General features: G+C 42.8%; 1 protein-coding gene across 2 annotated transcripts in view; it reads left to right on the plus strand.

The window, feature by feature from the left end:
• The window catches only part of LOC139352035 (sodium-coupled neutral amino acid transporter 3-like), a 38,877-nt gene that overhangs the window by 17,962 nt on the left and 3,935 nt on the right, over positions 1 to 16,980 (plus strand). Inside the window, exons 3-15 of one of the 2 annotated variants that reach the window (XM_070994064.1) lie at positions 551 to 583; positions 737 to 830; positions 922 to 1,037; positions 6,700 to 6,773; positions 7,921 to 8,013; positions 8,213 to 8,294; positions 12,446 to 12,528; positions 13,770 to 13,828; positions 14,258 to 14,404; positions 15,221 to 15,300; positions 15,743 to 15,843; positions 16,484 to 16,608; positions 16,718 to 16,862. In XM_070994064.1, coding sequence (XP_070850165.1) covers positions 551 to 583; positions 737 to 830; positions 922 to 1,037; positions 6,700 to 6,773; positions 7,921 to 8,013; positions 8,213 to 8,294; positions 12,446 to 12,528; positions 13,770 to 13,828; positions 14,258 to 14,404; positions 15,221 to 15,300; positions 15,743 to 15,843; positions 16,484 to 16,608; positions 16,718 to 16,862 — 1,232 coding nt within the window. The remainder of the gene's footprint in view (positions 1 to 550; positions 584 to 736; positions 831 to 921; positions 1,038 to 6,699; positions 6,774 to 7,920; positions 8,014 to 8,212; positions 8,295 to 12,445; positions 12,529 to 13,769; positions 13,829 to 14,257; positions 14,405 to 15,220; positions 15,301 to 15,742; positions 15,844 to 16,483; positions 16,609 to 16,717; positions 16,863 to 16,980) is intronic. The other variant, XM_070994072.1, reaches the window with a different exon arrangement.

Consider the following 16,980-nt stretch of genomic DNA (forward strand, 5'->3'; position numbering starts at 1 on the left):
ATCCATCAGGGTTTCAGTGCAGGTCCTGGAAGATTTCAGTGTCGTTGACAAATGGGACAAATTCGAGTCAAATATTATCTGATTATGGACCCTTTTTTTCCCATGTTTTGTATCTAAGTGACTGATGGAGTCAACAGTTTTGGAAACTGGTCCACTATTGAGCGAGAACGCTGCAGCAGACAGTCCCAAAAGTCCCAGCACATTCCCTGTAACAGCAAACACTGTGTCTCCATTAACTGCCTGGTGATGTGCCTTTGAGCAAGACGTTAACCTCCTGCCTTTTCAGTCACTGTACCACAAATTGCACTGCATAATAGAGTGAGCTAAATGCCTGATTATCATGTCACTGGTTGTCTAGCAGTACTTATTGTGTCCTCCTTCTTTGTAATAAATGGTTTAATTAAAATGTCCCTCTCTGGGACACAGATGATAATTCATAGATTGTCCCTTCGCTGTATTATTTGCCTGATTATATTATGACTGAGGGTGTTGTTTTTCCACTTTGTGCACTCGTTGGGTGATGGATGGCCTCTCTCCACACTGCTTGTAGGGAAACTGTACCAAATAGTGCCCAGAATGCTAGGTATGTATGTTATAATGATAAACTGAGAATGTCTTTCTGATTCTCCGTGCTAAAACTAAAACTAAAAATAAGAAGTTACATAGTTTGTGATGAGTGTGAGTGTTTTATTGTGGTGTTGCTTTAAGTGCTTTGACAGTATTCCTTTTTACTTAGTCCTCACAGAACTGACAATACAGAGGCCAACCTCCCAGAGAGCCAGGAGTTCCTATCAGGCATGGATGACAAGAAGACCACACGCTTCACAGATGTAAGCTCAAACACAGCCGATTGGCTTTTCCCTGTGACATCACGCACTGTATCTTTGTTTATTCCTCTCCTCTGTCTTGCATCGGTCGTAGTTTGAAGGGAAAACCTCGTTTGGGATGTCCGTCTTCAACCTGGGCAATGCAATCATGGGAAGTGGAATCCTAGGACTGGCGTACGCCATGGCCAACACAGGGATCGTCCTGTTTTTGTAAGTCTTTCCTTTGCATCTGACCCAAGACTACAGAATGGAAGCAGTAGAATGAACGAATTACAGCTCACAAATATTGTCTGACTCTTTTTCTTCCAGTGGAGGTCTGCGTCACACATAAATAGCACCTAATTGTGCTCTAATTGTCTTGTATTAAGCAGGCAGCGGCACATTTTTCTGAAAAACAAAGGCTCAGAGTAATAGCACACTGGAAATCATTTACTTGTGCTATAAATGAATGCAATTGCAATCGCAGATACAGAAAATAACTTTTCTGCGTGGTTGACTCACTGCTTGAAGCAGTGGGTGTTTGCTGTAGCAGCGTCGTCTGTCAGGATGAGGACGTCACAGTCTGCTGCAGATTCCAGGTTCATTATTTATATTTTCATGGCGATGTTTCTTCTGCCTGCTTTAGATGCACTGGAGGTCCTCTAACCTCTGAGCTGCAGTGACCTCTCACACACTGACTCTATGCACAAGTTAATTGATGACAGAGAGGAGGAGCGGACCAGTCAAACAACACGTTGTATAACTTCATGTGGAGGGAAAGATATGGTCGCCCTTCCCTAACAGGGTTTTTCTGAATCTTTTTTCAGACCAGCTTAAGATGGGCTACAAGTCTTGTTTAACTGTTCATCAGAGCCACTTCTGTCCCAACAAAGTTTCTCCAGAAGTATTTCGTTACCACAGTATTTGTGGTATTAGGATGGTACCTGTAGAATCAAAATAAACTAGTGCCATTGTAATGATCATTATTAGACGTCAGCCACTGTAGCAGTGTGGCTCACTGATTGGTTTTACATAGTTTTGGAGCACTGATGGGGCTCTATGGCACTTAGGGATAAACTGTACCAGCCTTGTCTTTTAAAGCTGTACACTGACTAAACAGCTTGTCCACATTTCACTGTCATTACCATGTCACTGCACCAGTGTCATGCACTGCGGTGGCTTCATCATCAGCATTTTTGTCGACCATCCAATCCGTCTCAGAGGTGTCCTGCTGAATCTCCTGCTATCAGGGGGAGCAGCTCCAGTCTGCAGATCTTACTCAAATTTTCAGCTAGTGGGTAGCATAATATTAGACCAGTGGGCTGTCAAAGCTTTACACCTTCTCCTAGGTGTTGCATGCTGAAATTTCCCCCGATCATCTGTTTCTGCAAGTCTCTCAAAATACTCAGGCTGCTGTTTCCTGATCTCAATAGATAGCATTGGTGACGTCCACACTTCCACCTCCTCGTGCTGTTTTAACACCTCTTCCTGACAGTGCTAGATTGTGAGGTGGCTGGTGCTGATGCTGGCTGCTGTAAGCTCCCCAGTATTACATTTCTTAGAAAATTCAGGCAGTGCTGTTTATTTAACTAAGCATCCCTGACTGAAATTACAATGCGGTGCTCCGGAGAGAGGTGAAGCAATGTCTTGGATGTTTGTATAACTCTTGGCTTGTTTCAAGTGGATTTGGAGCTGTGCTGAAACACTGGCAGCAGGGCCACGTTGTTCAAGTCACAGCAAGCTCGACAACAGAAAAGTAACGAGCCATGCTTTTTGCCAAATGAAACAGAAACCATAAATAAAATGTTTTTTATTAGACAGTAAACAAACACAGTTATACTCTAATTAGACACCATACACATAGATTACTGTGTAATTAGAAACCACATACGATGCCATATTAGATAAAAAATATACTATACTTAGACACTCTTATACCAAATTATACTCTAATTAGAAACCAATCTGGAGATTCTAATACACCACTGGACACCATTTTGCAAGATGTCTTAATTACAAATACAATGCTACAGTTACACACTATTATGTTGCAATTAGACACTACATTTAATGCTACCAACATGTGCCTACAGTATGACAGCTTAATTAAACAACGCAGCCTGTTATTAGATGAATGTTGTGCTATATTATATCAGACACAGCCTTCAGACAAAACACTCACAGGACAGTATATATATTTGGCTTTTACTCAGCATAGTTTCACTTTCTTACAGGCTCGTTTGTTGTTCATCAGAGGAAGACCGTAGTGTAAAGTCAAGTCACATCTGGTCACTATTTCACACGTCCCTCGTTGCCTGGATGTTTTCTGGAGTCCTGTGGAGATTGTGCTAATACATAATACATCCTTACTCTATTCCCAGAGCCTCAGTAACATCAGGCTATGGAAGCTGCGTCTTTACTGTCCCACTGACCCTTATTAGACGTTCTTCCAGGTTTATTATAAGGCTGCACCTCAGAATAAAGTGCAAGCGTTAGTTTTAATGTTGGATGGTTTTGGCACCCGAAAATATTATTCAAGGACGTTTCTTGAGTTCTTTGCCAAAGCAGTCATGTCTGTAGGATTTCCCCTCGTGCTCAAGAAAGCTTCTTATTTTGAGCTGAGTTGTGTGACTGTAGTTTTTCAAGCTGTCTGCTGTCTGAACTGGGCTGAACCCTGTGTCACTGAATGTATTTGACCCTTGGCCACACAGGAGCGGAAGTGAACTGATTATTCTGCATTTTACCCCGATGAATACATGTAATCGCGTGCAAATTAATAGTACGTGACTGAATGCAACAGAGAGGGTGTATTTATCCACCCTGTTATAGATGAAAGGCTGTGTCTTTGTGTGCATATCTGCATGATCTTGTGTCAAACAATAGAGTAGCTGCTGAGAAACACAGGCAGGGTCAGTGACATATTTGGCGAAGGAATACTGGCTATTTTTCAGTGTTTCATATTGGACTCCAGTCTGGTGATTGCCTCAACAAACATTTAATCTTTTTTCCTCGCAGTGTGCTCTGTCATTCTGAACCTTAGGTCCTGCTCTGAAAGGGGACAGGAGACCTGAAAATGAGGCTCAAACACAGGGAGGTATACAAGGCAAAATATATGCCAGCAGCAAAAAATTGGCCCGTTGCTGAGTATTTGTGTTATATTGTTGTTGTCATTCCCTCCGCTGACTGGATTGGCTGCTGCAGACATGCTTTGCTGAAGCCATTCATGCATCTGCTTCAACCTGCCCACTCATGTGAGGCAAGATGCATCAGTTCACCTTATCCTATATGTCTGTTGATTGACAACAATACTATGAATTTATTCTCAAAAGAAAGAAAATCAACAGTGTTGTTGGCTTATTGTGATGGATTAGGTGAACAATAGGCATGCTTATGGTTTATATGGCGCTGAGTACATCCTGGATTGTATTTGAAGCTGCAATACTTGCAGATTGTAGTGAGGTGTTTGGTGAAGTAAGAACGGTTTTTGGACTGTAGTGAGAGCCATGAGTTCATTCACGCTCTTAAACGTAATGAATGTGTTAGACAATTTATTCTGTCTTATAGCTGCCTGGGAATGTCCTTTGTTTCTGTTTCCCTTGTGGCCCGATGTTTCACATCACACAGATTTTTGTTGCCGGGTGCCGAGGCTTCAGAGGGTCAGTGGCCCCGGCTCGGGCAGGAATGCAGCGGGGTGGAAAGCTGCGAGCAGAGCTACAGTGACCCAAGTGTGTCAGTCTGTCTGACTGTCAGCAGATCTGTCCTCCCACTGCCACTTGACTGGCTAAATCCTCCACCGCAAGTCAACCCAGCATTCTTCCAATAGTCTGAGAAAAAAAGCAAAAAAAACCCTGTTAACTGGCCAAGAGTTGAAGTTGAGATGAAAGACGTGCTGTCTGGCTTTTCCTAAAGCAAAGAGAAATGGAGTGTGTGTGTGCGCGCGCTTGTGTGTGTGTGTGTGTGTGTTTGTGTGTGTGGTTGTGTCAGAGAGGCGAAAGTTAATGTCGCCAACAGTACCAACAAAAGAGGAAGAAAATAGCAAGTAGTTGGAATGGAGTGTACTGGGTCAGGGAAAGTCAGTAGATCAGGGGCCCATTCACAAACTTCCCCGTGCTGAGGATCCTAACAAGTCTTCCGATGTTTCTTAAACTTCTCCTTGAAAAATAAATCTTAGCTCCTTGTAGTGAAAAAAGTAACATGTGCATCTGGCAAGCCAATGAAACACCATTGATGGATGAAGCAGCTTTTAAAGTCTTGTTGTTGGTCATTGATATGAAGAATTTGCACATCATCATCAGTGTCCTCATGTTTTACACACACACACACACACACACACACACACACACACACACACACACACACACACACACACACACACACACACACACACACAGACACGCACACCTATGTAGGTCTGCGGATACAGTTAAGAGATCATACTAATTAATCAGTGTGTTGAATAGGGCTGTCTGTCATTTTTCAATACTAGTGCCCACACGATCCATTAAAGTAAATCTAAAAGAAATAAGCATTTTTGGCAAAATGTTCCAAAATGTTAAATGCTTGAACAAAATGTCAAAAATTTGATTTAAAGCAGGAAATGAACTGTGAGTTTATGAAAAGAGCAGATATTTGATGCCAGCGTTCGTCCTCATGGTGCCTATCATCACAATGTAAGTAGATGCAGAATGTTGCACTTTCCAAGAGAAATGGACAAAAGATTTTTTTGTTGTTGTTGAAGTAAAAGGCCAGCCAGTGTGTGTCGTTAGTTTGTGGGGACGTGCTCGCAGTGATGAAAAAGGCCGATCTCAAGAGTCATTACAGTCCTAAACATGTTAAACTGGACGAGCTGCAAGGATAAATTAACTTGGATGAGGTTGATGCTTTTTAGTTAAGAATCTAAAACCTCATTCAGAAGTAAAATTCTTCCAAAGTACAAACAACTGCTGCCTGCCCCCTGCCCCAAGTGAGCCCCACCCATCGCATATGCAGATTAAGCTTCTCAATCGCCTGTGATATGTTTTTCTGGTGCATCATGTGCACGAATCAGGAAGACAGAAGCCGATTTTAGGCCAAAATATGAACTCTTCAAGTGTATTTTCAGATTTTTTGTGAATTCGGCCCTGGATGGTTGGGCATGTTTGAAAAATTAGATCATATCATCCTTTATCATGTCTCACTCGTTTGGAATAGTTTTTAATGAGAACAGCGGTAGAATATGAATCGGTAGACTATTGGAGTGGTTTGCAATTATTCCAGGAACAAAAGAGAGAAATCCAGTCATCAAATAGAAAGCATAGACGCTTGTCACTGCAGCAGAAGAACATGTAAAAACTGAGAATATGAGTCAGTGGAGAGAGAAGTGCCGTTCCTCTGGAAGAGACGCGTCTATGACTGAAAATGGAAGGAGTGACTGTTGCTGTGCCTCAAGTAGGTTATTCCACCACCGAAGAACAAAGGGGAGAAGATTAATGTTTACAGAAGGATTTTCCTCATCCCGTCAATCTCAGCATCGCATTGGAAACATTTCTTGTGAAACTGTCCATCTGGTATATATATATGTGTGTGTGTGTGGTGTGCACGTCTGTGTGGGATTATTCAGAGGGCAGAGGGGCTGACGGGGCAGCCTCCTTGGCTTAGCTTGAGTAACATTCCAGCGTAAAGAAGAGCTGCAGGGACTCTGTTGTTACTACACAATGTACGCACAGACATCCAGAAAATGAGTGCCGATGCTGCAGCTGTATAAATAGCCTGCAGGGTAATATACAGTGTAAGAATGTAACATAGAAAACTGAGATTTTCAGAATGAATAAACACTCGGTGTAACAGTGATTAAAATGGTGTTTCTGCTGGTAAAAGAAATGGCAGTAATTCTGTGCATGTCTCTGTGTTTCAGGGTGCTTCTAACAGTGGTGGCAGTCCTCTCATCATATTCCATACATTTGCTGCTGAAATCATCTGGTATTGTAGGTATGCATGTATCCTCACAATCTGCACCCTCTAATCTTCAAGGAACTGTTTGTCATATGCATCAAAATGCCACCAGTGCATTTCCATACAATGGAAAACTTGTGCGCTTCACAATCGACGTACACAAACAGTGTTAGAGTAAAAAACAAGTACATAAACAGATCAGAAAACACAGTGGCTGAGTGGATATCTGCCCTTTGCTCTGCAGACTGTTGAAAAGTCTCATTGCATGAGGATTAAAGCTGCATTTAAAACAGCTAGTGTGCATCTTGATGCTGCAATATCACTTATTAATCATTTAGATCAATATCGCTTGTTATCTGCAAATTAGCAGAACCTCAGATGATAAGACCTCAATGTGAGAACCCCCTATACTCTATGAACTGCTACACAGCAAGCTTAATTAGATTTTTAGACTTAAATTTTAACTCACAGTCACCATGAAACTTCCTAAGTTTCTGGTTAGTTTTTCTGAAACTTTATGATTCAAGTGAACAGGTTTAGGAAACATAAATCAAGCTTTAATAACAAAAAGCTGATTCCAGTTATCAGAACAGACAGGCAACCAAAACTGAGGGCAAAGTCCAAGAACAAAGGAAAAATACCAAAACTAAAGTGAGAACAAACGAGCGTGGTGCGAGGAAGACAGGCAGGAAAACTGATAAGAACCACGAGCAACAAACGCAGGAGGAGCCGACAACCTGACGACTGAACGAGAGAAAACACATTGACTAAATACACTAATTAACTAATGAGACACAGGTGATGCAGAAAACAGTCGGGAACAAGACCATGGCAGGACGCAAAACAGAACACGACACGTGAGAAGAGTGAAATTTCAAAATAAAACAGGAAACAGACTCAGCAGACCACAGGACCATGACGTCTGACATGACAGACACTAAAGTTTTGACAGAGGGAATTTTAGATATCTCCTTTCGTGACTCCATATACCAGAAAATACTGAAAATACAGGACGGTTTCCTTCCACTAGTCTTACTGAAGATTTTTATAGAAGCAAAATAGCCTAAAACCTCAAAATCAACCAGTGCAACACGATGCACTGGCCTCCCCTTAAAGTCCTCGACCTTGTTAGTATGGATTTAACACGTTGATGAAATGCTTTCATCTGACACGTGTGCCTCAGGTATTCGTGCGTATGAGCAGCTCGGATACAGGGCCTTCGGGACCCCGGGGAAGATGGCGGCAGGTATTGCCATCACGCTGCAGAACATTGGAGGTGAGGTCACACTGCCTTCTTTCAAACACACAAATGTCCTCTAGCGTTTGTGGCATAATGCTCATAGTATTGTGTGATTTGTTGCTCAGGATTAACGTGTACATGCTTGCGTGTGAGGGTGCTTTCATGTCGTACTGTACATAAGACTCTGTGTAGTTTAGTGTTAACTCATGAATGCTTTTGTATCTTCTCTCCACAGCCATGTCCAGTTATCTGTACATAGTCAAGTATGAGTTTCCTTTGGTCATCCAGGCCTTCCTGAAGGTGGATAAACCTGCAGGGTGAGTCATCAATGCAGGACATAAATGTTTTCTTTCATACTGTGTAGTAACTGGAGTGAGTCCATGTCCATGTTAAATTACATTTATTTCTGGAGATGTGGAAAAATTACTGATAAATCACTTAACTGCACTCAAAGGAACATGAATTAAAATTCTCACACATAAGATTTCGGTCGCTGCACGGTAGTGCGCGTGCCTCACAGCACGAAGGTCGCAGGTTCGATTCCCGGGTCGGGCCTTTCTGTGTGAAGTTTGCATGTTCTTCCCGTGCATGCGTGGGTTCTCTCCGGGCACTCCAGCTTCCTCCCACAGACCAAAAACATGCTCATTAGGTTGATTGGTGACTCTAAATTGCCCCTATGTGTGAGTGTGAGTGTGCCCTGCGATCGGCTGGCGACCGGTCCAGGGTGTATCCCGCCTCCCGCCCATTGACAGCCGAGATAGGCTCCGGCCCCCCCGCGACCCCGAAAGGGATAAGCGGCATAGAAAATGGATGAATGGATAAGATTTCGGTCTTCGCTGATCAGCGACACCCCTAGTTACTGATGTTAACAGCAAATGTAGCAGCAATGTTAGCAGAAATACAACGCAGGAGAAGTTGATGTATCTGTTTGCAGTGCAGCCAAACAAACTTGTGTTGCTTTAATAAAGAAGTCAGGCAATAATTGGCTTTTTCCCATCATGCCATGAGCGACCATGGACTGACGTAATGCCACAGAATGAGTCGGAAGCGCAGGAAGAGCTAAAGCAGATGGTTACCTTGCTCAAGAGTCACCCGCAGCTCTTCCTCTGAAGATGAAGACTGCGGCTGCTCCTTCTTTTTCCATGACTTCCTGCCATACTGGGAAGGGTGGGAATGGCACTCTGCCACTAAACACCTGAAGGGCTGTTGCTGAGGTTTCCGGGTTTGATTCAGTGAGAATCTTCTCACTTAAAGTTTTTATGGCTACAAATCGTCATTTTAAAATGAATTCCAAGCGTGCACTTAGCTGGAGTTTGTCCATTAGACGTGTATTGAAATGCTGCAAAATTTAACATTTAGTAAAAAAAAAAAAAGTCATTCCTCACTTTTGAAGTACTGCAAATGCATCTGGTTCCTTGTGACATGTAGACACTACCATCACTCCCAAAGGTTAACAAATGCAGTGTGATGCCCCATCTCTTCCTTATGGGGCCTCGTGCAGCCGTCCTGCGTGTACAAAGATGTTAGCCTCCGTGGAGGAGTTCCGCCGGGCTGTGCCAGTCGGCGGGTCTGGTGCTGCTCTGGATGTACCGAGCAGCTGGCGTGAGAACAGCTGTGATAGTGACCCTGGAGGAGGAGAGCAGCACGGCCACAGAGAAACACTCACATCAAAACACAGCTAGACTCCACGGCTGAAAACGTAAACCATGGGATATTGCAGTGCAGGTGGCCTCAAAGACAAACAACACTCACTTCCTTGGATGGGATTTCGAGTGTGATGTTACCCCCTTACCCTTTAACCCTTACCCCAGTTAGAACCTCCCTCATCTACGTTTTTGGCTTGAGAGAAGTGTGTGAGAAGAGGTATGTCCAGTTACACAACCCTGTATGAAACAGACAAAGATTTTCATGGAACATTTTGCTGTTCCTGTTTGTCCCCTCATGTTAAAATGTACAGTGGACTGATGTCCCTGTGCTGCGTCTCACAAACAGATAAATAAAGAAACATGCATGCACTGTGCTTGTTTCAACCTATAGGACTACCACTGCTATCACGTCAGCTCATGCATGTGCAGATTGATGTGTCCCACTCTATGCTGTCACTGTAGAGGTGATACAGCATGACAACATGTCCACGTTGTCTTCTGGTGTCTGCTCTGTTTTCCTCGCCTTTCTTTATCTTGGTGCTGTTGGCCACGGTCAACAATCACTGTTTATTTGAAATGACAGACTGGTTTGTTCCAGTGGCATTTCATGGAGTCGGTGGGTGTGTGTGTATATTGTTAAACTGTAAGAGGGGGTTGGACAAAATAACAGGGACACCTCATAATCCACTGCAATGCAATACAACAGCTCTGCAACAAGCACCGCTTTATAATATAATATGATCATACTGTAATGATAGAGTTTGAATTCTGTATTACAGTCATAGTATTTTTGTGGACTGCATCTCAGGATGATTATTTTTGGATACCATTAAGAAATAAATTAATCTCCATGAATTTATCTATTTGTTTAGATTTCTTTGTGTGTGTGTTCAGATTTCAAAAAGTAATCTAAACCCAAATGAAAAAGAATAATCAATCATAGAAAACTCTGGGTGAACGTCAAATAATAAAAATACCATTTGCAGAGCAAACACTGTCACTGTTTATTTGATTAATTTGAGGGATTGTGGTGGTGTATAATCAGACGCTGATTTGCATTTTGTCCTCATTTTGAGTATGTGATGCACAGTGTGTTCTCACAGTAGGACACGCTGGCATTTTTGCATGCATAGAGACATGAAATCCATTGAATCTGATGTGCGTCTTTTAAACGAGCTGTTTTTCTTTGAAAATGAGTAAAAGCTGAAAAGAAGACCCTCATTAACAGTGACAATGGCGCAGTGTTGACAAAAACTGAAAATTGTTTACTGCATTACACTTTATGTACAGGTTTCCTGCGGTTCTGTCCACCTGCCACATGTGTACACACATTGGTGTGTGTCTTTTTGTGTCTCTGGATGTGTGACCCTGGTCAGCTCACATGCACAATCAATGAGCACCTGAGGCTGTCTCTACGTGCTTGTCTTTGTCCAAACAGTCAACTTATCAGAGAGCTACTGCTGTTTCACTGTGGAGAGGGCTATATTTATGTTTGCTTATCAAGGTTCTGTCACTGCTCGTGATTATTTGTGATTGTACATTTGTGTGTTTGTAAAACACAGCATGTTTGTGCGAATGTGTGTATTAGTGGTGGTGAGATATTGTGTGCCTGGTCCAGATGGCCGGAGGGCAGGATGACAACAGGATAGATGAGCCGCTTCTTTTCTGAGATATGTGTGTGTGTGTGTGTGTGTGTGTGTGTGTGTGTGTGTGTGTGTGTGTGTGTGTGTGTGTGTGTGTGTGTGTGTGTGTGTGTGTGTGTGCGTGTTTGTGGCCAGCAGATGTTGCATGTCTGTCGTGTCTCCCACCTGATGGAAGACAAGAAATTAATCACCGTGTCCATCTAAAAATAGAGGTTTGTTTCCTGGACATGACTGTGCATGAGACACGTGGTGGGCTGTTTGACGTATGTTTGCATGTCGCATATTCATGTCTTCCCTTAAGTCGAAATGGTGTTTGTTGTAGTTTGGCAGTGGAATGTGGAAATGCTACCTTTGCGCAGTGTTTAGTTTGCATGTTGTCCCTTTGGCTGCGTGGGTGTCCTCCAGGTGCTCTGGTTCCAGTGCAGGGCATGCAGGTTAGGCTTATTGGCGACACTAAGTTGTAAGTGTGACTGTGAGCATGTCTCTGTGATTGACTGCTGACCTGTCCATGGTGTACAACGTAGCCAATGGATGGTTGTGTGAGGCCGATCTGGGCAATTCTGCAAATCACTGGTGAGGACTGATTTGTGGCAATGTTCCATTTTTATATAGTGCATCAGTGTGATTAAGTACTTTGATCGGTCAGGTATTTCATTTGTTAGGCAATGAACAGGCATTGTGGTTATTTCCAGGAAATGTACTCAACACAACACATAATGATATATTAATCACACTGCCATGTATTGATGTGGAATTAATAAAAGTATGCTTCATTCAGCTGACAGCCTCTCAGTTATTCAGTCAGTCATATCCTCGCAGGGTTTTGTGATAGTAAGTTTAATTAAGTTCTCAGCAGGGCTGTCGTCAGGATATTATACATACTGAGCACGCAGTTCCTGGTTCCTGTCAGACAGGGAGCAGAAAGGCTTATTTTTTCCACTCTAGATATTTGATTTCAAGGGAACCAGTTGAGTTTGAGTTGTGTTTGTTTGTGCTCTGCTGGAGATATGAAATAATCCTCAATCAGTACATTTGCTTTTTCCACTGAGAAAGTTTCACCTCATTTCTCATACTCTTTCTTCCTTGTCCAATCAAACAATATCTGACACAGCGAGGAGTGTTTGAGCCAAGTAATTCAAATCAACGCGTTTAAATGTCTGTGTCTTTCTCCCTCTGCAGTGAATGGTACCTGAATGGGAACTACCTCGTCATAATTGTATCTGTTGCAGTAATATTACCACTGGCTCTCATGAAACAGCTGGGTGAGTATGGAATATCACGTCCTTCTAACAGTCTCATTAATGTCTGTGTTTATTCTGTGTTGCTTCATGTTTTGCGTGAGTAGGCTAAAGCGAGATTATGTCCTTTTTGCTCGCCAACGGCCACCGTGGCTGCAAATTATGGGATAATGTCAAATGCTGAACCGCCACATTAAGCTAAAATGCTAAACTATTGTGACAGCAGCACAAGTAAAGAAGAGTAATAAAGTCAGCCAGCCGAATCAGTAATGTGCATTATACACAAATACCACAAGCTGCTGGTCACGCCAGACTGAAGCAGGTGAAGCCCTGAGTATATTGAATTAAGCAGACTACATTTTATTGCTAATTAATATTGAACTTGTCATTTTTAAAAGAAAGAATGTGTTATTTGTTTGCAAGATTTTCTACGGTTAACAAAACTATATTACTAGTAAGAATTATGAAAAGTCCTGTGCTGTGAATATTGCTTATGAAATATGGTACATTATCGATCTTAACGGGGATCTCAGTTCACACCTTCGTGGCCTCCTGCTCACCTTTGATTTCACCTGATGCCATACATTGTATTAAGATATCTTTACTGGGGTGTTGCAAAGATTTGAAACCCACACATGGATGCTTTAGTTTTTATTAAAGGCATGTTCATTTCCATGTTAGAAGTGAAGGCAGGGGGAATATGTTTCAGAGCTAGGTGAGCACACATCGTGCAGCCGTGTCTGATTCACTCACATTAAAATAGTAAGACTTTGTTGCTCTCATGACATGCACAAATCCAATGTGTTTCACGAGGTTGGTCGAGTGTCGTGCGGTCTGTCTGCATCACAGCGCTTCAGATGAGCGACTACATGAAACAAAACAGATGGAAAGAAGGAAAAGCAAGGGAAGCCAGTTTGGAAGTGAGAAAAGGAGGCGTATTGGCTGACCTCTTGTAAGAAGTCGGTCTCCTGCCGAGACATGAAGGACAACAGAGCCAGTCGGTGCTGTGGAGTAATGAGCTCCAACTCCCAGCACATTAAACCATCCCAGTCCACCAAAAGGCTTGAAGAACACACAGCAGAAAGTGCAGTTCAGCGGGAAAAAGCAGCTTTAACTCACCAGTGATTAGTTATTATGCTTAAGCAGAGAGGGGAGATATTATGCATATCTTAGATTAGCAATTAGTATAATATATTCCAGATTAAGCATGACCATGTAATCCCAGATGAGCAAAGTGCTAACAAAGCGTTTGTCTTTTTTTTTAGGATACCTGGGATACACCAGTGGCTTCTCCCTGAGCTGCATGGTTTTCTTCCTCATTTCGGTATGTCCTCTGATTCTTGGTATACGCACATGTAAACTCGTTGTTGTCTCGCTTCTTCTGTTGGCAGAAACATCAAGGCAGCATATTCAGATGCACTGGGATCAGTCTGGGTTTTTTCTGCCTTCCCACCACCTCTTTAGTATTCTCTACTCTCTCTACTCATTGCCATGGACTAATGTTTGCATGCTGCAGTTCCAGGCTGTGTTGGTTCTCTGTCTTTCTCTGACCTAGTTTTGGCTGTGCGAGCTGTAATCCACGCATTGCTCCCTTTCTCTCTCTCTCTCTCTCTCTCTCTCTCTCTCTCTCTCTCTCTCTCTCTCTCTCTCTCTCTTTATGGATCTCTCAGTGCCATATTTTCCGCCTGTCTGTGTGCTAACTGTGTCCCACAGCCTTTGTTTCTGCTGAGCGCCTCTCCTCTGCACTGTACAGGTCATCTACAAGAAGTTCAATGTCCCTTGTCCATTTGTGGACTTTGCATTCAATGTCACTGCCAGTGGGCTGAATGTCAGTGCCACCGATCCCGGCGGGGAGGATAATCCCGCCTGCATTCCCAAACTCACCAACCTCAACTCACAGGTAGGTTTATGCATGCCACTCAGTCTCACATCCACCTCCACTGCCATGGCCACTGACAGACACCCACTTATGTCATATTCATCTTCAGCATGTTGCCAGTGACACAATGAAAGCATGGGAATCACACTCAGTTTGAAGCACTCAGTCGCACTCAAGAGGCAATCAGGGCTTATATCAAGCCGTTAATGATAAACAATGTTGTGCGATTGATGCCACCCTCAAAGATGGGCAGAGACCCCTGAGCTGTCTGCCTCTGTCAACAGAAGCAGAAAAATTGCTTTGGCATTCTGGTGCTTGCAGTGAGAGCATCAAGATTGCCCTCTGTGGGCCAAAGAGATAGGTAATGAGTGAAATGGGAAAGACCTGACATTTCTCTCAGTGACCTTATTTTTTACACACAATACGTTCCTTCACAGCAGGAGCGACTGCTGAAAGACTCTTAATCACAGCTAGATGCTTTTCGTTTATTTGAATGTAACATTACATAATTTTATTGAAACAATTTCTGGAGCATTAGCAAAGACTGATGAGTAGTTGCTTTAATGAAATCCTTTCAAGTCTTTATTAGCATCCCTTAAAGATGTATGAGTCTTTTCTAACCCAGGCTAGTAACCCTGCTGCTTAGCAGCTTATAAGTAAGGCATTCTTAAATAGGCTAAAGCTGGTCTGCAGCCAGGCCCAAGTTAATCACAGGGAAACAATTAGCCCACTGTGATGTGTCTGAGGGAGTAATGGGCAGTAAAGCGCGAGGTTGGTGGTAAGACGTCTGGGATGGTGCTGCTGTATCTATGGTGACCTGTTGGGGTTCATTTTCAGACGGCCTACACCATCCCCATCCTGGCATTCGCCTTTGTGTGCCACCCCGAGGTCCTGCCCATCTACACGGAGCTGCGCAAGTATGTCCTTATGATGGAAAACTCCTGCTAACTTTTGGACAAGTGATCAGTTGCACAACAAAGAGGAAAGCTACTGTGTCGGACTTGTGCTTGGCTAATCATAACCTAGTCACATGCACTGCTTTCACTTTATTTTGAAATGCATTGCCACTGCTTGTATGATGCAGCATGCTGTTAGTTTAAATGTATCATCCTGCTTTGAACCACTGTTGCTTGTTTTCCTTAGATTAGTTGTGATGTGTTACTGAATCTTTGAAGCATTGTCTTGCAACCAAAGTAGCCCTGCAGCTGAAGAGGGTATTTTACACTAACTGGGGCTACATGCTTTGTGTATGGGCATATATGGTAACTTGACAGTGGATGCCCTGATGTTATGTGTGTGTGTGTTTATGTTTGTGTGTGTGTGTGTGTGACATCACATGGCAATATTTTCTGATTTCAGTCCCACCAAGAAAAAGATGCAGCATGTGGCCAACATCTCCATTGCAGTCATGTACAGCATGTACTTCCTGGCTGCCCTTTTTGGATACCTAACTTTCTATGGTGAGGCCTTGTCCTCCTCCCACTGCAGATCTATCTATCTATCTATCTATCTATCTATCTATCTATCTATCTATCTATCTATCTATCTATCTATCTATCTATCTATCTATCTATCTATCTATCTATCTATCTATCTATCTATCTATCTGTCTATCTATCTGTCTGTGTAGTTATTTCTGCTACACTGCCTAATTTGCTTCTTTATTTCTTTAATCATGCTTCTAATGAGTTAACGGTAGCAATGTCATGTATTTGTTCTCATATCAGCACATTATTAAGTCTGTCATTGTAGAACAGTAAACCTGTAGGCTGCAAATCAAAATGATGCATCTGCTCCCTCTAGTGGTCGTAATGAAGAGCTCACATTAACCATTTGTACTGACTTTATATACTGACATTACGCAAGTAATCTACTGCATTGAGGCACAAAGGCATCATGATTATGAGGGTTTTATTTTAACCTAAATTTAGGATGTTATTAAAGCATTCTCATTACCATTTCTTATGATACCTGCCAGTAAATATCAATATTTTCTATACATATTGATTAATATTATCAGTACTAATGCTGCTTTGCCAGCTGTTCTTCCCTCATCATTCTTGTAGCTACTCTATTTTCCTCTCTTTTGGTCTCTTTCAGGTGAAGTGGAAGCGGAGCTGCTTCACACCTACAGCCGTATTGACCCGTATGACACACTGATTTTGTGCGTGCGTGTGGCTGTGCTCACTGCTGTCACGCTCACTGTGCCCATTGTGCTCTTTCCCGTAAGTACAAATTCAGCACCTTAAGCTTACACATTGGCTCACTTGTTTTCCTCATGCGGTCACTCAAAACGCAGTCAGACATTGAAAATGGCTTTTTCATTATGATCAGGTGCGGAGAGCGATCCAGCAGATGATGTTCCCCAACAAGACGTTCAACTGGCCCCGTCACATCGCCATTGCCTTCATTCTGCTCACTTTCATCAACCTCCTGGTCATCTTTGCCCCCAACATCCTGGGCATCTTTGGGATTATTGGTAGGTTTTACCAACTCTTGGATGAGGCTGGTTTTGATGCATGATCCACCGACATGTAGACGGATGTAATTAGTTGCAGGTCCAAGAGGCCAACAGGCTCCTGAACTCTTCAAACATA

This window comes from Chaetodon trifascialis, chromosome 3 (genome assembly GCF_039877785.1).
Source record: "Chaetodon trifascialis isolate fChaTrf1 chromosome 3, fChaTrf1.hap1, whole genome shotgun sequence".
Lineage (NCBI taxonomy): Eukaryota > Metazoa > Chordata > Actinopteri > Chaetodontiformes > Chaetodontidae > Chaetodon > Chaetodon trifascialis.